General features: G+C 43.6%; 1 protein-coding gene across 1 annotated transcript in view; it reads right to left on the reverse strand.

Moving 5' to 3' along the window:
* Positions 1 to 15,656: 15,656 nt before the first annotated feature.
* The window catches only part of GTF2F2 (general transcription factor IIF subunit 2), a 157,959-nt gene continuing 150,536 nt past the window's right edge, over positions 15,657 to 23,079 (reverse strand). Inside the window, exon 8 of the mRNA XM_040448488.1 lies at positions 15,657 to 16,805. Within this exon, the coding sequence (XP_040304422.1) occupies positions 16,686 to 16,805 (120 nt within the window). The 3' untranslated portion in view covers positions 15,657 to 16,685. The remainder of the gene's footprint in view (positions 16,806 to 23,079) is intronic.

Consider the following 23,079-nt stretch of genomic DNA (forward strand, 5'->3'; position numbering starts at 1 on the left):
TCCCAATTTTCTATAAGGGACACACATTCTTCATTGTCAGGGGTGGGAATCGAATTTAACAAATCATATCCCAGTCAAGGGAGGTTCTGGGTGGGAAGTTTCTCCATGCAGGTGAGCACAGGAACTAAGGTGATGCTAGGGGAGGAGCCAGGATCTGCAGGAAGGTGGGGGTGCGGGGAGGGACACTAAGGCAGGGGAAAAGTAGAAGTTGGAGACTGGAAAGAGACACAGGGGCCAAGGAGGGAGGAGAGGGAGAGAGGAAGGGCCTTTGTCCCAGCCCTGGGTCCAGCACGATGCTGGATCACAGCCGGTGGCTGCTGATGCCTCGCTGGGCGCGTCTGCCCTGGGCTCTCTGTCCACTAGCGCTGGCTGGATTCCTTCAGTTCGGGGACAGATGGGCAGAGCTGGGGAAAACTCATCTCCCTCTGGACAGCCTCAGTTTCCTCAACACAGGGAAGAATTAACCTTCGACAGGAGTTGCTGGGCACGCGGACAACAGCTCAACGGGGTTTAAAAATTGTAACCTTCCCAGGACTCTCAAGACTCCTCTCCCAGGAAACAGAGCAGGCTCCCGTTCCTCAAGCTGAATTCAGGAAAACAAAAGTCTGCTCCTCCCAGAAACCATCTGGAGTGTGCCGGGGCTGAAGGCGGTAGCGGTGCCCATCGCTCCTGTGCAGAGTTCTGGCAGGTCGGCACGCAGGAGCAGTGATCCCAGGGCGCAGCTTCACAAGGGAGGGAGGGGGATGTTTCCACTGCATTTCCACCCTGCCCAGGCTTCCTTCAGCTCTACACACCATCATCATCATCATCATCATCATCCACCTAACTGAGGATATCTGACGGTTTGGATTTACTGCCAAACTCTTCCAATCTTAACTCCTCTGGCTCATCTCCCTCAGTTCCAAGAACCATCACCTCCATGCCCCCAACTCCCATCTCCACACCTCCAGTCTCTAGTTCCACATCTTCAATTTCAGTGTCCCGACTGCAGTTCGCACTCCTCAAGTCCAAATGGGAATTGTCAGTGTTTTGCTACGTCAGTCTATAGGAAATAAATACAAAGCCATTGTCATCAGTCCATCTTGGATCTTTTCCTTCACTCCCCAAATCCGTTGCTAACTCTGGTTCGTTCTTTCTTCGGAACATCTCCAGAACTTCTTGTCTGTTTCCATCCTAGTTCTCAACTTTGTTGTTTATCAGATAAGTTTATTCACTTAACAAATAGTTATTAAATGTCTCTCGTGTGCCAAGCACTATGCTGGACAAAGAGTCAAACACCAATCGCAAATTTCAATTTGGCGGGAGGAGTGCGAGACTGTGGCCTTCACGCACGGCAGCATGGGGTGTCCCTCGCCAGCCCCCCTCCACACCCTCCGCCTCTGGCACCCGCTGCTGACCAGCCAGGCCAGGCAGTCTGGGCTTCAGGAGCGGTTCCGACCACACAAATTCTTCCCAAGGGTCTAGGAGTCTTAGTAGCGCCACTCCTGCATAATTTTCACATTTCCTATAAATTGTTACTGTGGCACATTTCTTTTTTAATTTTTTTTTTTTTTAGGTTTATGTTGAGAGAGAGAGAGCACGCACAGGCAGGGGGAGGGCAGAGAGAGAGGGGGAGAGAGAGAATTCCAAGCAGGCTCCGTGCTGTCAGGGTAGAGCCCGAGGCGGGGCTTGAGCCCATGAACCATGAGGTCATATCCTGAGCTGAAATCTAGAACCAGAGAACTGATGGAGCCACCCAGGCGCCCCATGCTAGTAACACACTTCTTAAAAAAGGAAACTTAAAATATCAGCAAGAAAAACGCTCACAGGTCTCTTCAATCATATTAGTGGAGTGACACCAATGAGGACAGAGCTCCTAAAGCCTCGACATTTGAGAGACAACGAAAAGGACACGATAGTCACCAGTTCTGCAGGTTTTGTAAGTTCAGTACTTGTACTGAGTGAGTCTCAGAATGTGATCTTCTGCAGAGCATGAGCTTAGGTCCTGATGGATGAGCTCTCATAAAGCAGAACGCTGGAGTGAGTACTCAAAGAGATGGACCTATAAACCGCATCATTACACCACTGCACTTTTCTCCCTTGTCTTAGGGTCCATGGGACTGATTCATTCAATTTTTTGCTTCAGCCAGTTCTGTCATTTATAACTCAAAGGGCCCAGGGTAATAAAATAACATTTGCATATTATTTTACAGGGGATAAAGTTTACCTTCACGATAAACAAAGCAAGGCAGGCACTTTGGTCATACCCTCCAGAAAATGCAGAGAAACAGAGGCTATTCCCAAACAGCTGTTTGAACCTACGTTCCTGCCAAAAAACTTATGCTCCTTCCAATCAAACTCCCTGCCTCTGCATGGGACGTTTTAAGTGATCTCAGACTGTCTGAGAATGGGCGTGGTTCACATTGTTTACACATGATAAATGGAAGGAACTCGATTAGGAGTTGTTTGCAATACTTGTTAATTTCAATTACACCCATAGTCTGATTTCTTCTTTAGGTGCTTCTAATTACTTTCAAATTCTAGACAATGGGGCCTGAAGTAATTTTGCAAGACCTCAGACTTTCCTTAATGCAAGTGGTGAAAAGCTTTAAGGTAATAACACGCTTCTCAGCTCAGCACATCCCTCCCTCCCTCCTCTTTCTCCTTCCCCACTCTAAGGAAGGAGTTATTTCTTCATCAATTATCAAGTCTCTCTGCAGCCAAGTGAGGGGACAGCGCCAGGGGCCCGGACAGCTACATGACATTCCTGCAGGTCTGACTGACAGAGCTAAATTTCCTCTGTCAGGTCCTTGAAAAATATGCTGAAGAAGACAGCCCTCCGGGCTGGTCCCACTGCTTGCTTTCGACCATATAACGCTCTTTTTCACCAACCTGAACGCTGAGGTCAGTCCCAGTGTTTTCAGCCAGCGTGCGAGAACCGCTATTCAACCCAATTTAAGTTAACTTGGCAAGGGAGACTTGGTGAGCTGTGGCATTTCCACCCTCTCCGAGCCCAAAAGTAGATCCTGTGTGTAGGTGTAGCCTCCACTTTGATAAATGACAGAGTTGTGCACTCATTTTATCTGAGGATGTAAGGCAGCGAATAGCTGTTTTCAAAATAAGGTTGATTCATCATTTGAAGAGACCTGGAACGAGGTCTTCCATCAAGCTGGCTCTAGGTATGAGAAAACCAACTGTTGCCCCAAAACAAAAATGTGCCCAGACTCCTTGTTACCCAACAACGCGAGGGGCTCACCGGTTCAAAGATGTCTACATCTCCTTGTGTGTCATGGAAGCGAATTAAGGCACAAACCCAGTAGGAATTCTGAGCGTCACATCCTGTTCTATTTTTCACCACTCGGTACCCCAGAGCGCGTAGGCCTCAAGGGTGTGATTGGAAGTGTCTGCCTTCCAAGGAGTGACCATAAAGAGGCATTTTCTGAACCTATTCTTAGCGCTCTTATCTCCTCAGATGTAGGAGCCAGACCAAGGAGGGCAAGGAAATCAGAGTAGACACTGAAGAGAAGAAACCAAGGGGCCTGAAATCCCAAGTGACTGAGCTGCTATTTCGAAGGGTGAGTTTGCGCACACTGGGGCGACAAGTGCTTGCGTCCTCCTCTCATTGTCTACATCCGGACACTCGGCCTAAGGAGGAACCTAACCAGGAAAACTGACAGGAGGGGAGGGAATCCAGGGCTGGCTAGGTGTTGGCAGGATGGAACTGCTTGCCAGCTCTGGTGGCCCTGGGGGCAGGTGGAAACCTGGTCTTGGGGCACCTGAACCAAGGTCTGAAGTGGTTCAAGGGCTGGAGGGGCCGGTCAATATTTCTCTGTTTTTTTTCCCCCCAAACTGGAGTTACCGTTTGGTCTGCTGGATAAAAACAACTGCCGTTGGTTTTCCTATGTCCTCAGCCTTTCATCCCTGTTAGCAGCCTTTGGCCATTTCCCGTGAGATGGCTAGAAATGAAAGATGTGAAACGCAGGTTACTTTTACCATTCAGTGACAGCAGCTCTGGAAACATTTTCAACAAAAACGTTTATTGAACATATACTATGTGGCAGGCACCATGCTGCTTTACAAATGCTTCTCACTTAACCCTCTCAGCCCCTGCTGGGAACAGGCATCCTCACCCCCAGGCTTCAGGTGACAGCAGGGTGGTCTCACAAGGCATCTGGTCACACTCAGTGTGGAGTCACTCTCGGGTTCTCAGGGTAGGCTGTGGGGTGTGATGCGTGATGGGTAGATACCACCGAGCTTCCTGAAACACAGGAAAGCCTGAACCCTTCCTACAAGCTGTTTACGGCCAGGAAAACACCACCACCCTTTTAATTAATTTTGTAGTTGAAAATTTTGATGAGTGCAGCTATTTCCAGACCTGGTTGGTCATCAGCAGTAACCGTGGAGCTTTATAAAAATACAGAGCTAGGGCCCCCTCCCCGAGGGATAGGTTTCAGTTCTCGCAGGTAATGCCTGCCATCCATATTTTTACTCCCCTGCTCCCCCTTGTTTCTGCTGACTAGGTAGGTTCGAGAATCCTGGGGCTGGAGAGAGGTTGTGGCACTGGCAGCGAGGGCACGCTGGCCCCAAGCTCCGTCACTGTCGGGCCCTGCGGTGTGGCGTTTACCTTTCTGCGCCTTTGTTTCTGTGTCTGTAGAGTGGGGGCAGAAATAGCTGTTGAATTCTTTGAGATGCTGAGGGTGTTTCTTTAGTGCTCACTAGCAACGTGGAAGCACAAGAAGTACAAGCGTCACGTTAACTTTCTCAGAACTGGAGATCAAAGCTTTCTGATTTGTTGCTGATGTCATGTGTAAAGTGTAGGTCACGTTGCTCCCACCGCCATGTTGGTTTTTACCTCTTCTCATGCACTCGATAGAGGAGTCCTTTATACGGCCGGGTTTGTGTGTAAGCACACTATACACATTGTTTCTTCCATAGGTTGAGTTTTCTATCTTTACATGTGAATCCTAGGAATTTTAGAACTTGAAGGGCCTTTTCCTCCTAATTTTCACCATTACCTTTAAATTCACTGGTGGAGCTTGGCCCCCCCCCCCCCCCAGGGCTCTTCTTTCTTTAGTTGTGGAACTCAGGGCACAGAATCTTAAAGAAATAACAATGAAACAATGACCTCAGGATTCTTTTTTAAAGTTTATTTTGAGAGCGAGCGAGCGAGCACATGTGCACGAGTTGGGGAGGGGCAGAGAGAGAGAGAGAGAGAGAGGAAGAGAATCCCAAGTAGACTCTGTGCCGTCAGCCCGGAACCTGACATGGGGCTTGATCCCACGAACCGCCAAACTGTGAGATCATGACCTGAGCCAAAATCAAGAGTCGTCACTCAACCAACTGAGCCGTCCAGGCACTCCCAAGACCTCAGGATCTTCTATTCCCAGATGTGCATTCCCGAATAACTGACTCAGTTGGGGGTACTGTGGTTGCTTTCTGGATCGCTCAGCTACACATAAGCCCTTCCGTCGGAACCCTCCTGTCCCTGCAACTATGGCTGCCATTGGAGGGGGCCTCTGTGGCCCTTCATGCTTCTCCCCACCGATCAGATTAGGGGTGGACACCTGACCAAAACAGGCAGCCATCACATTCTTCTGGGAAATCCAGAAATGGGACCCAGGATTAGAGTCAGTCAGCTGTAAGAAGCTGATGTGAAAAGTCATGTCGAATTGAAGCCAGAGCCGACACTGTGTCAAGGCAGAGCAAAGTGCATGCCGAAGTTCCAGGGAACATGACCTCGTGGAACTAGGGAAGCCAATCTGCAGAGAACAGGGTGGAGCAGAGGCACAGAGGCAGGCCAACAGTACGGATCTCTGAGAGAGGAAGGGAAGAAGGGCCAGTCCCTTGGAGGGCTGTCTTTTCTGCCTTTAAGCAGACTTAAGTGGCTTTCTCCTTCTTACAACTGGAAGAGCCCTTCATAGGATGGAGCTGAACGAGAACTGGGTGATAGACAAGTATTTCTGGGTGCAGGCAAGAGTGTGTACACAATCAAGTGGGCCTGCAGCAGGGAGCAGGTGATGCTGGGAAGCCGAGTACCGAATGGTCTTTCCGCAGAGCACACATGCCTGTCTGGGGCCGCCAGCCTGTCCACAGCGGGAAGCTTCTGTCTACAACTTGGCGTGTGTGTCGTAGCTGGGTCTGTGCCAGGTGCAGAAGCTCTGAGTGAGAACAGTGAAGCAAACCCCTCTCCGGTCTTGGGAGCAAGCCTTGTCAGGCCCACGGCTTACATTACATATTACAGAATCTTAAAAAAAAAAAAAAATTATCAACTTATATATAATGTTATATATTACATAATCTTAAAAAAAAATTTTTTTTAACGTTTATTTATTTTTGAGACAGAGAGAGACAGAGCATGAACGGGGGAGGGGCAGAGAGAGAGGGAGACACAGAATCCGAAGCAGGCTCCAGGCTCTGAGCCATCAGCCCAGAGCTCAAGGCAGGGCTCAAACCCACGGACCGTGAGATCATGACCTGAGCCAAAGTCGGCCGCTTAACCGACTGAGCCACCCAGGCGCCCCTATGTTACATAATCTTAAAACCAGAAAGGATGTTAGCGTTCATCTTTGCCAACCTCTAAGTACAGATACTCTTTTCTGCTGCCCAGCCTCTCAGCAGCCACTTCCTCTAGACCACAAATTTCTCCATCCCGGATCACTGGTGACAGCCAACTACCTAAAAAGACCCGGCAAAATTAGGTATCGGGTACGCCAGGGAATACCAAACTCAGTTCTAACACATGTGATGCCCTTGCCAGATGGACATACTCGATTTTTTCATGAGGAAATCAACCAGCTGGGCCCACCTGAAGGGTTTTTCCAGAAAGTTGTTTAAATAAATCTTTCTTGGGGCACCTGGGTGGCTCAGTCGGTTAAGCGGCCGACTTCGGCTCAGGTCATGATCTCGCGGTCCGTGAGTTCGAGCCCCGCGTCGGGCTCTGTGCTGACAGCTCAGAGCCTGGAGCCTGTTTCGGATTCTGTGTCTCCCTCTCTCTGACCTTCCCCCGTTCATGCTCTGTCTCTGTTTCAAAAATAAATAAACGTTAAAAAAAAAAATAGATCTTTCTTTTCTGCCCTTTCTCAGTTGATTACTTAGTACCCATTGGCATCGGCATGCAACTGGAGACCGCATGCAGAGATGTTTTCATTTCAACAGACTAAGCTCGCAGGCTAAGGTTTGTGGGCTTACAGATCAGTCTGTGTAGATGGTTAACAGAATGTGATCTGAGATGACTGACGCCCTTAAGGTTTCACTTGACAGTGCTGGCTGAAGGTGATTAAGAGTTTTATTTTCTAAGAGGATGTAAAGCTCGATGAGTGGTAAGGACACACTACCTCCAGAAGCTGCAACTGAAAAGGTCCATTTGCCTGAGTTCAGCGCGAGGCTGGCCCATGCCCGGCAGAGCACACGGCAAGGGAAAGACACGCTCGCCCTCTTCTCTGATCCTTGGCTCCATGAGGAGTAAGACTCCTCATCCAAGGGCATGAGGTCGAGACCAGGGACATCGTAGGGCTAGCGACATCAGCAAAAGCTTCAGCTTCAGCTGACTTGAGTTCTAGCCTCAGCTTTTCCACAGTTCTGCTGTCACACGGTTATGAACTCATCTTGGGTTTTCTCTGCTTTAAAAACAACACATTTCTTACCTCCCCTACTACAGTAAGAAATCATTGCTCAAACTTGCTTTCTCAAACATTCAGCAAATCAAAGAAGTGATGGGTTTCTCATCCCCCAGTAACACTCCTTTCTCAAATTTATTGTGGATATATAAATGACAGTCCATTGCTGGCTTTTTGAGGACCCTCTCCCAGTGGATTTAATTCAAGGCCTCTAGCATCGTACACACTAGGCATTTTCTTCCCTTTTGGAGACGGAATTTACCTTTGTTAATGCCTGGAGAATTTGTCAGGGTAACACAGCAGACCTCTAACACTGCCAACAGGTCCCGACCAGCTTCCGACCTTCCCAGACTGGAGCTCTCTGAAGACTCCTGGGCTGTACGACGTTCCCCGGTCTCTGTAGTCAGCCCCTCTACGCCCCCTCAACCCCAGGCAAATACTGACCTGTGTATTTACCCCTAGAGTGCTGCCATTTCTGTAATGTCCTACAGATGAAGCATACAGTATGTAGCTCCAGGAGTCTGGCTTCTTTCACCTGGCACAATGCATAGGCAATTCATCCAAATGGTCCTTTCATTTTCATTACTGAGTAGTATTCCGGCGCAAGACCACACCATAGTTTTACGGAGTCACAAGCTGGTGGATATGTGGGTGGTTTCTAGTTTTTGGCAATTAGGATTAAAGCTGTTATAAATATTTGTGTATAGGTTTTTGTGTCCGCATGTTATTTTCATTTCTCTTGGGTAAATACCTATCAGTGGGATTGCTATGTTGTACGGTGGTATATTCGAGTTTACTAAAAGCTACCCAGCTGTTTCAACCTTGCACTCTCATGAGCAACGTGAGTTCAGGCTGTGCTGCATGCTTGTCAGCACATGGAACTGTCAGTCTGCTGAAATTTTAGCCACTCTGGTAGGTATGTAACATTATCCCATGTGGTTTTAATTTCATTTCCTTCAACCAGTGATGTGGAGTAGCTTTCTGCGTGTTTATCTGACCATCCGTATCTTCTTGGTGAGGTGTATGTGTACGTTGGCTGCTCATTTTTAAATTGGCTTGTCATGCTGTTACTAAAATAGGAGAGATCTTTATACAGTCTAGATACAAGTCCATTATATGTGTTTTATAAATATCTTTTCTTCTGTAGGATGTTTAAAGGCTCCCTTTCAACATCACTGATAAGAGATCATCATTTCTGAAGTAGTTCCATGCTGTACTGGTGTCTCTTTGGAGATCCACCTTTGGTAAATACTTTTACTATTCTTTTAACTGCGACATGTTTGACACCTATATGTTAATTTAAGGTATCCAACATACTGATTTGATATATTACTATATTGTGAGATGACTGTCAGTGTAGCATCAGTTAGCATCTCTACTGCATCATTTTTGTGGTGGGCATAATTAAGATTCGGTGTCTTAGCAAATTTGATGACTATTATACTGTTGTCTACAATGTTACACTATGCATTAAATCTCTAGGACTTACTTACTACCACTTTTAAGTTTGTACCCTTAAACAGCATCTCTTCTACCCCTCCCTTCCCCCAGTCCCTGGTGATCACCATTTTGCTCTCTGCTTTTTATGAATCTGACCTTTTTGATTCCACGTGAAAGTGAATTCCACATTTAAGACTATTTGTATTTTTCTCCCTGACTTATCTCACTTAGCATACGGACTTCAAGGTCCATACATGTTGTTGCAAGTGGCAGGATTTTTTTCTTTCTCATGGCTCAATAATTCCTGAAAATTTATTTCATATATAGATCCCATCTCTTTATCCATTCATCTGTTGATGGGTACTCGGGATGTTTCCCTATCTTAGCTACCGTAAATAATGTTGCAATAACACGGGCATGCATATACCTCTTTGATATCCTGTTTTCATTTCCTTTGGGTCTGTACCCAAAGGTGGGAGTGCTAGATCATAAGGTAGATCTGTTCTGTTTTGCATGGTGTGTTTTCTTTTTTTTACGTAGTCTCCATGACCAACAGGGGCTTGAACCCATGACCCTGAGATCAAGTGTCACACGCTCCATCGAGCAAGCCAGCTGCCCCTATTTTTAATTTTTGAGAGAACTCCATACTGTTTGCCATATCGACTAAAACAATCACATTTCCGTAAATAGTGTCCAAGGGTTCCCTTATCTCCACATCCTTGCCAACACTTGTTATCTCTTCTCTTCTTGAGCTTAGCCATTCTAACAGGTGTGAGGTGGGATCTCACTGTGGTTGTGATTTGCATTTCCCTGACGATTAGTGATGCTTAGTATCTTCTCATGTACCTGCTGGCCATTTGGACGTCTTCTTCCAGTTGCTCCAGATTTCACCTGCAAATGCTAAGTCAGGCCACCCACCCACCAGTGGCCATCCAGTCATCACCAACAGAGGACAAGGATAAAGGACTCCCTCTTTAGCCTCAGCTCTTGTCTAGGTCCTCTAGTCCAGCTAGGAGTTACTGGGCCTCCATTACTTAAGTGAATCATTTGACCCTATTTAGCTCCCCCTCCCTATTATCTTTATTGCAGTGGTGGAAAGATAAAGGATTGAGATCTCAAACCTCTATGATATAATTCATTATGGTTGGTTTCAACTGCCATTTCAGTAGGACCACATTAAAGAAATGTGTTCAGGAATGAGTCAAAGTGGAAAAGCATGCTGCACATATGGGAGTAATTAAGTTGTTTGCACCATTTTGAACTTGGGGGTACACCTGAAGCAGGCTAGTCCTGCCTGGCTGCTCATCCATCGCACCCGATCCCAGGGAGAGATGGTGTGACCTCCACATTCTTCTATCAGACCAAGACTGGACTCAGTGTGTCGAGCCACACTCCCTCACTACCAAGCTGCATCTGTTAGTACACTGAAGGTGTGTGTGGGTTCTCACTCCAATCACCTTGTGAAGTAAGGCTGCGAGTGTTACTGAACTCCTAAACCCCTTCAAAATCCACTTCAGGAACTGCTCCAGGAAGGCTTTCCTCACTCCCCAAGGATGTAATTCTCTCTGTGCCACTTCCATATTTTACATCTTTTGTATAGGATACACATTTTGTATTTTACATCTTTACATCTTTTGGATATGATATCATATAGTGTTTCAAGTGCTTTACACATATTGACTTTTTAAAAATAGTTATGTTTAACTCCATACAGCAACAGCAGAATGGCACAAAATCAGCCGTGCCACGGAAAGAACCAGCAATTTTTCTGCACTCTACAGTGTAACCAAGAATGTGGGAAATAAAGTGCTGATATATTGACTCATTTAAGTTTCACCACAACTCTCCGGTAGGTACTCTTACTATATCTATTTCACAGATGAGGAAACAGAGGCACAGAAAGCAAACAACTTGCTCTAAGTGACCTGCTTTGAACCCACATAGCTCTGAAAACATTCTGCCACGTATTTATACTGCTGCACTTAACGCGCTATTTTGCAGTTTGTTTCCAAGTCCTCTTCAATACTGTGAGCTTCTGAAAGCAAGGACCTGTTCATCTTTGTTCAGTTCTGTATCCCCATTACATGGCAGTCCAAGCTGATGGACCTCCTTTGTGCTTCCCAGGCCATGACAGAGACCCTCAACTGTGACCAGCCAAGTCACCAACTTTCTAAATAAGCCTGGAACTGAACATTCACTGGGTGGCCTAGGATGTAAGCAAATGAAGTACATTGGCCATCTGCAATCATCCCTGGGAAATACCTCATCTGAATCTAGAGCCAAAAAAAAAAAAAAAAAAGGAACGTCACTCCACAAGAAACTCCAGAACCTCAACAAAAATTGGAAACTAAATCTTTAAAGGCAAAACAACTCAGACAGAATCCAGAATTAACTCTTTTTGATTCAGAAAAGATAACTCTTGAGATTTTGCGGCCCATTAGTGCAAGGTCAAACACAAAAGAGTTATACGTCAATTACATCCCAATAGTATTAATAACAATAATACAAACAACAAAAAACCAAATGGAAGATTCTGGGCCAGTGAATTACAGCTGTGGGCAATCAACAGCATAGCACCCATAAAAGCACAGTTAATACACAGAATAGTAACTAAGAGCCTACGCTGCCCAGTGCTACCTGAAATTTGAATGTGGCTCTGCCCCAGTCTGCTGTATGACCTTGGTTAGGTTCTTCGACCTCTCGGTGCCTGACATTCCACATCCATAAAACAAGGCTTAAAAAGAGAACCCATGTTTTAGGGTTGTTGGGAGGATTAAATGAGTGATGAACCAAATGCTTATAGCACAGTGCCCGGCACACAGGAAGGGTGCAATAAACAAAACCTTTTACCTTCCTGCTTCTTCAATAACATCGGCAGAGAACGGCTGGCATGGAAGGCACATTACTACAGCCATCACCTTTGCTCCTGGTGCCTGGCACACAGTCGGCATTTAGTGGGTTTTCACTGAATGAATGAATGAATGGCCCAAGTGCTTCCCAGGCTTTTGTTCAAGGAGGGAAACTAGAATGGCAATCAGAAATAAGGCTTAAATGTCACGAGGACTAGCCCAGTAAACCCATCAATTTAGCATTCTATTAACAAGATCGACGTGTTACAGACATCTACCGTATGTGTTCATAATAACGATCCTTAGACATTGTATAAATCCTCTTGTGTTTTAGGAATTTTCAATGGTTAAATTACATTCAAAGCAGTTTTAAAATTAAGTATATATTACTGCATTCAAACACTTTAAAAATTGGAAATCCATGTAGAGCAAAAATGGCAACAATGAATTAACTGGAATATTCTGATTGATTGCAACACTTAGTTCACACTTCTCTACCCACACGCTGTTGTATCCGTCTACATTCTCTATTTCTCACTAGACTGTGAACGCCTCTTATGTCTAGCACTTTAGTATCCACTGTGCCGGGGATATAATCATGGTCAGGACATACTTGCCAATAACAGCCACTGTGCTCCATGAGCACACCACAGTAAAACGTTTAGCCTGGGAACATATTCCTTTGGTGTACCTACATCTCCATAAAACAATCAAAACCTCATGTCTTTAAGATTTTTAAATATAAATTTCAACATTTAAAAATACAGTACATTCTAAATCATTTCTTTAAAACTCTAAAATTTAAATGATGTGACAGAATCTATGTCCCTTTTAATTTAGATTTCCAACAAAGTCCAATAAAAACTGTTAATTTTCTTATAATAAACTATTAAAGGCTCATACTGCTGTCTGGAAGATTGACATCATACTATTGTACTGTGAAATACAGTACTTGCTCAAATGTTGTACTTGCTCAAAGACAAGGAAGTAGGAAGAAGAAAAGATGGGAGTACGTGAAGAAAAGGAATATTAAAAAGCAATCTCTGATTCCTCCTCTTACACATTATGAAAATATTAGGCCCAGGAGTCTGCTCTGTACTCATGTCAGAAAGAAAACTAAGTCAAAAAGACCAGCTCATCATCTCCTGGACTCTTACGCCAATGCCAGGGAAAATGGCCGGTGTGCTGGGGCAAAAGGTGGGTGCACGGCAGGTGGAGTCTGAACATAAGGTGGTGCCCCTTCAGTCAGTGCCCCAGCCTCCTGTCACATTCCATGGCGGCTCTTAACTCCTACTGTCTAAGAGAGTCCACTCCAAAGCTGTGCCCCCTACCTGAGTACTAGAAGTGCAGCAGGGAATAAAATCTTAGCAAGAGGATCTTGACTTTAAAGGAGAGAGTTCAGGGGCGCCTGGGTGGCTCAGTCGGTTGAGTGTCCGGCTTCGGCTCAGGTCATGATCTCGCGGTTCGTGAGTTCGAGCCCCGCGTCAGGCTCTGTTCTGACAGCTCAGAGCCTGGAGCCTGCTTTGGAATCTGTGTCCCCCTCTCTCTCCGCCCCACCCCTGCTTGTGCTCTGTCTCTTTCAAAAATGAATAAACATAAAAAAAAAAAATTTAAAGGAGAGAGTTCAAGCAGCCTTGGTTGGCTCAATTGTTAAGCATCAGACTCTTGATCTCAGCTCAGGTCATGATCTCATGGTTTGTGAGTTCAAGCCCCGCATCAGGCTCTGTACTGATGGCACAGAGCCTGCTTGGGATTCTGTCTCTCCTTTTCTCTGCACTCTCTCTCAAGATAAATAAATTAAAGGGGCACCTGGGCGGCTCAGTCGGTTAAGCGTCCAACTTCGGCTCAGGTCATGATCTCTCACACTCTGTGAGTTCGAGCTGCTGACAGCTCAGAGCCTGGAGCCCGCTTCAGATTCTGTGTCTTCCCCTCTCTCTGCCCCTCTCCTCCTCATGCTCTGTGTCTGTCTCAAAAATAAATAAAAATATTTTTTAAAAACTTAAAAAAAATAAATTTAAAAAATATTCAAAGGAGGGAGTTCAGTTTTCATCCCAGCAGTAGGGAGGTTGCGTGTTTGTATTAAAGTGGAGATGCCAAAGACAAACTCTCAGTCTCTCACACAGCTCTTTCTGGGGTCTGTACCATTGTCCTGCAGGGAAGATTGTGTGCGGGGGGAAGGTTCTTAGAAAAGTACACTCTGGTATTCGCTTTGCCCCAAGGGCAGAATTCCCCTGAAAGAGGGATCAGGACTCATCATAGCGTGTTGGGCAGGAAATGGTTCTGTAAAATGGACATGATCTACTTAAGAGAACTATTTCTGAGGATTAAATGAGGTATTTTAGGTACTTAACACACTGCCAGGCACATAAGGGCATGATGTTTACTCTTATTTCACTGATAAGTACCAAAGACGATGAAAATAAGCTTCAAAGAAAATTTGTTCACAGACCATTGGGAACAACTGCAACTCTGCTAAACTCTTTTAGGGCTGCTTATGATACAACAGAGCAAAAATGGTTTTCTTTTTTAAGATCTCTTCCTTAGAAGTTACTGTGGCAACATGTAATTTCAAATCTTTCCAATGCCCAGCAACCAAAATATACTTATTACATTTTGTCAGTTAAAACATCCCTTAAGTGTGTGTACTAGCTGAGTTTAAGTCATCTATTAAACACGGCCTTCCTATGTTTTGTTTGTTTATTTTTGAGAGAGAGAGAGCAGAGTGTGAGCAGGGGAGGGGCAGAGAGAAGGAGACACAGAATCCGAAGCAGGCTCCAGGCTCCGAGCTGTGAGCACAGAGCCCGACACAGAGCCTGAACCCACAAACTGTGAGATCATGACCTGAGCTGAAGTCAGATGCTTAACCGACTGAGCCACCCAAGTGCCCCCTGTGCTCTTATGATGTGGTATCTTACCAGATGTATATATATCTCTTATTAGCCTTCCTGTCTCTCAATCTCCCAGTGGTTGTAAGGGCTTAGAATTCCTACTTCCTGATTTTTGACTGTCAAAAGCATGTTTATAGAGCAAGAGAGTCCTGAAATAAAAAAATGAACCCAGGGAGAGTCTCCTCCATTATCAGTAGCCACATTTCAGTATTAAAGCAATTAAAAAAAACTAATCACAAATGGTACCAGTCTGCTGCCTAGATTAGCTATAGCACTGAACAGATGACAAGTGTTTAAGAGATGCAAGCAGATACAGACAGGTGTGATGAGGTAAAAGGTAACTAAGATAAGCTAAGGAAACCAGTTTTGCAGAAATACCAAAGCACAGCTTCAGATGAGACTCAACTCTTGCCTGGAAGCTCTATCAGCAGCTACAAAGTTCTATGTGGCAGCCACTATCACCACAAAAACAAAAGACAGAGGTAGAGGAGACACAGGTCTGTTTCAGGGCAGACCAAATGTGAAATAAAGACAAGGTTTGGGGGAAGACAGGTGCTATGAAGCAAGCACATGACCGGTATCCAGAATTCTCAGTGCTATACAGACTCCTCACACTGTAATCCGTCTGCTTCCTGACGCTGAGGCTCAAGTAATCAGAAACTGGAAGGTAATGGGGATCTACCTGGTTCCTGCACCAGAACAAAGTAGGATAAGACAACTAGAGGTGAGGCAGGGAACGGGACCACCCTCCCTCATCAGAATTTTATTTGACAGTGGGAATGCAGAGATTAACATTTTCTCAGTGCGGTAGTACTCGGCCTCAGCATGCTGGTGTTCTCCTGCTGAATATCAAACACAGAAAAATATTCATCTCCATGGACAGGTTTTCCCTTGATTTGCTTTAATTATGTAACATTTTCTTAAATTGTTGGCATTTGCTACTTCTTGGTTGTGAGCACACATGATGCAGCTGACAAAATGAACAAGTAAAAAGCAACTTTTTCTTGTGTTTAATTTGTTAAAGCTTCTTTTGTTTTGGTGGTCTTGTGAGTATGTTTGTTTTTGTGACTGCCTAACACACACCAGCCTCACCCCCAACATCACTGGTCGTAGGATAGTCAATACCTCCCTGATGGGTGTGTGGTAAAATTCTAGGACAAAGTCAGTTTCTGAGAAGCTTATAATCTGGATGGGGGAGACATATCTTGAATTGTTGGAAAAATATTTAATTTCTAATTCTTTTAAAAGCAAATTAAAGAAATAATACCCATTGGCCAGGTTTTTTTTTTTTTTTTTTTTTTTTGCATTTTTTCATGTCACTAACACTAGGGTAAAATAAGCAAGCCAATGGTGAAAACTGCTATCTTAGGTACAAAATAAATGCTCTCTTTTTTTATTAATGGGTGTGAATATGAAACATGATCATCTGTAAAATAATAAAATAAAATAAAGACAGCTTTGGTTTTTGACAATTTCAGAAAAAGGAACTTTGGTTTTTTATTGCTTTGAAGACTTTCTGTAGTTGACTTTTTTCTTGCTTTGCCATTCACTTTGGATTTGCACTACCTCAGCTCCTCAGACATAAGACAAGGACAGAGTCCTTATTTAGGAATCATTTCCTAATTTTACATTTTAAAAGTCAATATTTAAAGAGAAAAACCTTATTAACCGCCCCAATCCCACACCCGCTCCTGAATAATCTAGTTTAATACAAGCCTATAAATAATTTCGTTCGTCAAAAAACACTTAAGTAACTTTACAAGAATTATTGTTTAAAAAATTTACATAGGGAAATTACAGTTCCAGTCATTTTACCCCTATAACAGATGGACCTCAAGTATTTGAGCATCAATGGTGTTTCCTTAGCACATCACCCTTTAGTTGTTCTGTTAGCATGCTGGTTGAAAGTCTTCTTAATCACTCTTTTCTTCTCCTTGATAATGTCTATACTCTGGCTTCAGCTCCCATGTGTTTTTGTGGGTTCCTTTTACGTTCTGCACACCAATTTCTTTTAAGATTTCCTTTAGGTAGCCCTAAAAACAAAAATCCCCAAGATGAGATTATGAAGGCAAGAAACAAAATTTAAAATAAAACCACACATCAAACTACATTCACAACTAATAAAAATTATTTTTGAAAGCACAACAAGATTTCTCTATAAAGAGGTTTAATAAACCACCTTTTGGTTCTATTTATGCAATACACGATAACTGTGTTAAATGTAAGATCATTTGCATTAAGGGATTGGAAGTCTGGGATGCCAACAACCTGAGAGCTTAAAAAAAAAAAAGAAAAGATGTCTGGATGAAGATACACTAGAATGTTACTAGTCTCGATGTTTACTAAGATGATGCAGTATACCAAATGTAATTTTCCCTCGAGTTCAGTGGCCTCACTCAGTTCACAGCTGGATAGGGTTATTCCTGGATTACAATCAGCATTTCAGAAGCAGTAGCATATATAAAAAAAAATAACAAATATTCAGGCATCCAGAATTCTCAGTTCTAAGTGACTCTTCATATGTGCTACAGGCCACTTATTTTTCCTCCCCTGTGATAAGGAAAGCTATTATTTGTGATTAGTATTGTTTGTATCTTGGCCAAGCTTGCCAAGGCAATGTAAGGCCTACGAAGCGATAATAAGACATGCTAAACGCCCGGGCCTGCAGCTCTCTTGTGCTTGGCTCCTCCAAAGGACAGAGGTAACAATGATGCAGGGCAGAACTCCGTCTTATGTTATTTTAGGTCCCTGAAAATTTAATACACGTTAACCAAATGATTACTATATTCAGGGAATTGGTGGCTGTGATAAATATAATACCAAACGCCACCTTTACATGCCAATGCCCAAGGCCAAAAAACACTCCATTATAAAAGGACCAACCTAAGTTAGAGTACTTGTCTCTTGGAGTAAGAGAGGAAAGTTAATTATTTAAAAGTGCTTTTCTCGCCTGCAGAACCAATCCCATAATATTTTGTGTATATGCTTCAAGGAACCTGCTACAGTATTAGTAACTCACCCTGTGGATAGATGTAATTTTTTTAAAAGTGAAATGACGCACTGATTTGAAAAATGGTTGAGAAGCTCCTACATAGATCATGTTTAAGGCAGTGCCTTTCCGGAGTATGGTCCTGGGCCACTTGCATCAGAACTTTATGGGAAACCTGTTAAAGAAGCCTCATCTTAGGCCTAGTGAATTGCAATCTTTGGGGCCAGGCCTGGGAATCTGCATTTTCACATGCCTCTAGGAGACTGGTTTAACTACACTAAAGCTCCACAATATCTGTGGGAAGGACTCTCCCAGCTCTAACACTTTAGGATCTTGAGTCCTCCAAGTGTTGCTTAGTTCTCTGAGCCTCACAATTGCTGGAGATGTGTTAACTAACATAATCAAACACCACCTTACACTGACTGGTATAATGTTCTACTGCTTATAAGATCCTTTCACTTAGGGGTAGGTCGTGCCCTAGAAACAGTGGCTGATTAGCACTGGAACTACATACGGCTCTTTACGTGGCCCTGGATGACGTAGCTCTACTACCAGTGTGGCCTTCCCATTCCAGCAGCCAGGCCCCAGCAGGTGGCAGCAATGAATCAAATGAGGCCTGGGTTTCCCCAGGAAGGAGCCTGCTTGCCTCCCACACTTTCTGCAGCTGCCTCCACTGAAGGATCTGTGCGAATGAGTAAGCATAAAGGCTTGAGACATCCAGGTAACATGCACATCTGCTATCTGCTACTTCAAATTACATTTTTAAAAGGAGACACTGTTCATAAACTACTCTCTAATTAGACAGTATTCGTAAAGGGAAACTGATGTGCTGGGCATAAATGATTTTCAGCTTAGATGCCAAGGACGACATCTTTGTAAAATTCCAAAGAATGATTTATTGTGATGCTGGCTACGAACCTGCACACAAACAATAAGACAAATGTGGACACACTGCAATGGGTCCAAAATGAAGAGAGCAATTGCTAGGAGCGCTACAGTTGTGAGACAGAAGCTTTCCTGATTTAGGATCACAGTATCTAGCCCTGGTACAGAATTCTGTTTTGGTGGAAGGTGGGAAAGAGCCTATTTCTGGAGCTTTAGAATGTTCTAAACTACAACCTAAAGCTATTTTATTCTAACCAAATGAATTAACTTGGCCACAACCTATCAGTAAAGAAAGTAACAGTACTGATAGGGGAACACAGGTCACAAGAGTCGCTGAAGGAAAGACACAGGTAGGGAACAGCGAGATCACGTCATTCCTCTGCTGAAAAATTTTCAGTGACTTCCCTTTTGGTCTACAGGTTAAATTCTAAACCCCTTCACAGGCATCCATTCAGGCCTGCCTTTTCCCTTTGGCCTCATCTTCTAAGAATTCCCTGAACACATACTTACCATTTGTGTGTCTACATGCTTCTAGTTTTCTCCATATGCTGTTTCCTTTCCCCGTCATACTTACCCCCTTCCCTCAAATCTGAACTCCTCAGCCTTGAAGACTTGGCACCTACCTCTTAGGTTTACATTTCACACTGTATGTACCTCAGTGATCACCCTCATACCACGTTATAACCCTTTACTTCTAGGTCTCTCTCCCATCAAACCACTAGTGGTGAGAATGAATAGGCAGTGCTTAAGAGTAAACAAGGGAACCATTCGGGTGCCTGGTTAAGCGTCCTACTCTTGATTTGGGCTTGGGTCATGTTCTCATAGTTGGGAGAGATCTAGGGATTCTCTCCTTCTCTCTCTGCCCCTCCCTCATGCCCCCCCTCTCTCTCAGGGAGAAAAAAAAAGGAAATAAGGGAACAAGGATTTGGGCAGGGGTGGGGTGTTTGAGGTGAGATCATTTAGAAGGTCCTATGGACTAAAACTATGCTAACTCTACTTCTTTTCATTTTTAGAACTCAGGCTCTAATTAACTTATAGGGTTATGACCAGGTTTGAGAAATACAAGTTGACTGATTAAATTGTATTACCTGAATTTGAATTATATTTATTACTAACCTTTGTATTATAAGATGGGGACAAAGCCATCTGGGGGAAATTTTAAAAGTTCTAACAGGACTGAAGATCAATTGGCAATCTAACTCTCCTTTTATAAAAATTCATACATTTGCACAAATATTTATTTTAGACCTCCTATGTGACAGGAAGAATGGCAACAGAGTCATTTTCATCCCCAAGAGTTCACAGTTTAAGATTAGGGTATGTGGGGGCGCCTGGGTGGCTCAGTCGGTTAAGCGTCCGACTTCGGCTCAGGTCATGATCTTACAGTCTGTGGGTTCAAGCCCCACATCAGGCTCTGTGCTGACAGCTCAGAGCCTGGAGCCTGCTTCCGATTCTGTGTCTCCCTCTCTCTCTGCCCCTCCCCTGCTCATGCTCTGTCTCTCTCTGTCGCAAAAATAAATAAAAACATTAAAAAAAATTTAAAAAAAAAGATTAGGGTACGTGAATGGGGACACAAAGGCATAGAAGCAGACAATCATAAGTTAAAGCATAGTAAGAAGGACATATATACAGGATATTATGGGAGCACTGAGAAGGGCACTCAGCCCAGCTTGAGTCATGATCTTAGGTTCTGAGGATGTGTATTTGATCCTTTGAATTAAATGGCAATTCTGGGCCCAGATCAAAAGATACTAATTCTTCTCCTCTTATACTAAACACTGACTTTCCAATTTAATCTTTTGCCTGATCCCCTTCATTTTAAACAAAGTATTCTAGAACTCAGTAGATCACCTTTATGTCACACAGGATTGGAGAGATTTCTCATTACTGCTATGTGCAGTGCTACAAAACAAGATTTGAAATAAACTGGCTCAGATCTAGAAACTTTTCATCAAAGGGATGTGTGGGAGACTATTTACAGGAAGTCTGAACTGCAGAGAAAAAAGGGATAGAACATTACAGCTTCCTTGGAAGGAAAAGGCAAAGCAAATACTGGACCAAAGAGGTTAGGTGATGGGGCACCTGGGTGGCTCAGTTGGTTAAGCATCGGACTTCAGCTCAGGTCATTATCTTGAGGCTCGTGAGTTCAAGCCCCGTCTGACTCTGCGCTGACAGCTTGGAGCCTCGAGCCTGCTATGGATTCTGTCTCCCTCTTTCTATGCCCTTCCCCCACTTGAGCTCTGTCTCTCAAAAATAAACACTTAAAAGTTTTTTTTTTTAAAAAGGGGAGGGGGGTCAAGTGATTAGGATGTGGTTTGCATATCTGTGGGTCAAGATAACACTGTGGTAGGCCAAAAGACAGAAATCCACAGACCAAATTCCTATTTTCCCCCAAATCAAGACAAACTGATGTGGAGTTGCAAGGCACAGGAGGTTACTATTGCAGTCTCTTTCTCCTTCTGTCCCTCTTCCCACCGCCCCCCCCCTTCATTTCTCATATCATCTTTTCCTCTACTGCTCTGCGAACCAATCCCAAACCAGGAATTTCAGTTAAACATTACATATATAATAATAAATTAACTATATCTAAATTTCTAGAAATTGGTCAAGAACATGTATCTTTAACAAAGAGCTGATCACCAAGAATTAATGCTTTAGGTAAGCAAATAATATGACCCTATTAGACTTTTGGTCACAAAATCTTCCCAGAAAGGTTGGAATGAATATCCAATATGCAGTCTATACCAAAGATGGTACTGGTTAATGCAGACAGCCACGGAAAATCATTATATGCTTTTTACAAAGTGATCCAAGGCAAGAGGGACATTATCAGTTCTATGATAATTTCAAAGTATCATTTCAAATGATTTGTGTGATAAATCAGAGGGCTTACTGATGAAGATGTTAGTGGCTCCAAGGCACAAAACTGTTTGATTAAAAAAACACACAACACATTAGGCATAAGCTGTGAATGAAGGCAACATATGTTTTCCCTCCTTTACATAGAGAAAACTGTAAACAGGATTGGGAAGGTGATGCTGCAAATTCTCTGGGACATGCGCCATGTCAGTATTTTTATCCTCTTTTCCTTCTGGTTTCACCCCACTTTCCTACTAGACACTCCCCTCCCTTGTCTTCCTCTCAGGTCACACAGGCTGCATTCCTCCCTTTGTAGATGATGCATAATAAAGTGGCCAAGGCACAAGCCCTATCCCACCTCAGCACTACCTTATGGATTAATCCAAATTCTGGAAAAGCAACTTTATTATTGCATGAATATTTGTGTGCTGGTGAACCAATTCACTTTTTTCTTTTTTTAAGTTTTATTTTTTTTAAAATTTACACCCAAATTAGTTAGCATATAGTGCAACAATGATTTCAAGAGTAGATTCCTTAGCCCCTTACCCATTTAGCCTGTCCCCCCTTCCCACAACCCCTCCAGTAACCTTCTGTTCTCCATATTTATGAATCTGTTACGTTTTGTCCCCCTCCCTGTTTTTGTATTATTTTTGTTTCCCTTCCCTTATGTTTCTCTGTTTTGTCTCTTAAAGTCCTCATATGAGTGAAGTCATATATTTGTCTTTCTCTGACTAATTTCACTTAGTATAATACCCTCCAGTTCCAGCCACATAGTTGCAAATGGCAAGATTTCATTCTTTTGATTGCTGAGTAATACTCCATTGTGTATGTGTGTGTGTGTGTGTGTGTGTGTGTGTGTGTGTGTGTATACACACCACATCTTCTTTATCCATTTATCCATCGATGGACATTTGGGCTCTTTCCATACTTGGGCTATTGTTGATAGTGCTGCTATAAACACTGGGGTGCCTGTGTCCCTTCGAAACAGCACACCTGTATCCACTGGATAAATGCCTAGTAGTGCAATTGCTGGGTCATAGGATAGTTCTATTTTTAGTTTTTTGAGAAACCTCCATACTGTTTTCCAGAGTGGCTGCACCAGCTTGCATTCCCATAAATCAACTTAGTACCACTTCATGTGCCGGGCACTAGCAAATGATTCACATGTTTGCATATTTCAAATAAACAAAGTTTACCTCCTTTGGGCCAAAACTTTTAAATTTAACTATGTGTTTCAAGATGTGCTTTCTAAACTGTATTTGTTTATTTGTACGCTAAACATAACTTAACCTTGAATACTGACTGCAAGGTATTCCAAGGCTGAGAAATGATGGTTTCCAATTGGGAAAAAAATGTATACATATATAGTTAATGTTAGGTTATAGTTAATTAGGAAAATATAATCAGAAATATACAGATGCACTTGGCTGGCTCAGTCAGGGGAGTGTGCAACTCTAGATCTTAGGACTGCGAATCTGAGCCCCATGTTGGGTGTAGAGATTATGTAAATAAATAAAATGTGAAGAGAAGAGAAGAGAAGAGAAGAGAAGAGAAGAGAAGAGAAGAGAAGAGAA

Source organism: Herpailurus yagouaroundi, unplaced genomic scaffold (assembly GCF_014898765.1).
Source record: "Herpailurus yagouaroundi ecotype Mexico unplaced genomic scaffold, PumYag 197, whole genome shotgun sequence".
Lineage (NCBI taxonomy): Eukaryota > Metazoa > Chordata > Mammalia > Carnivora > Felidae > Herpailurus > Herpailurus yagouaroundi.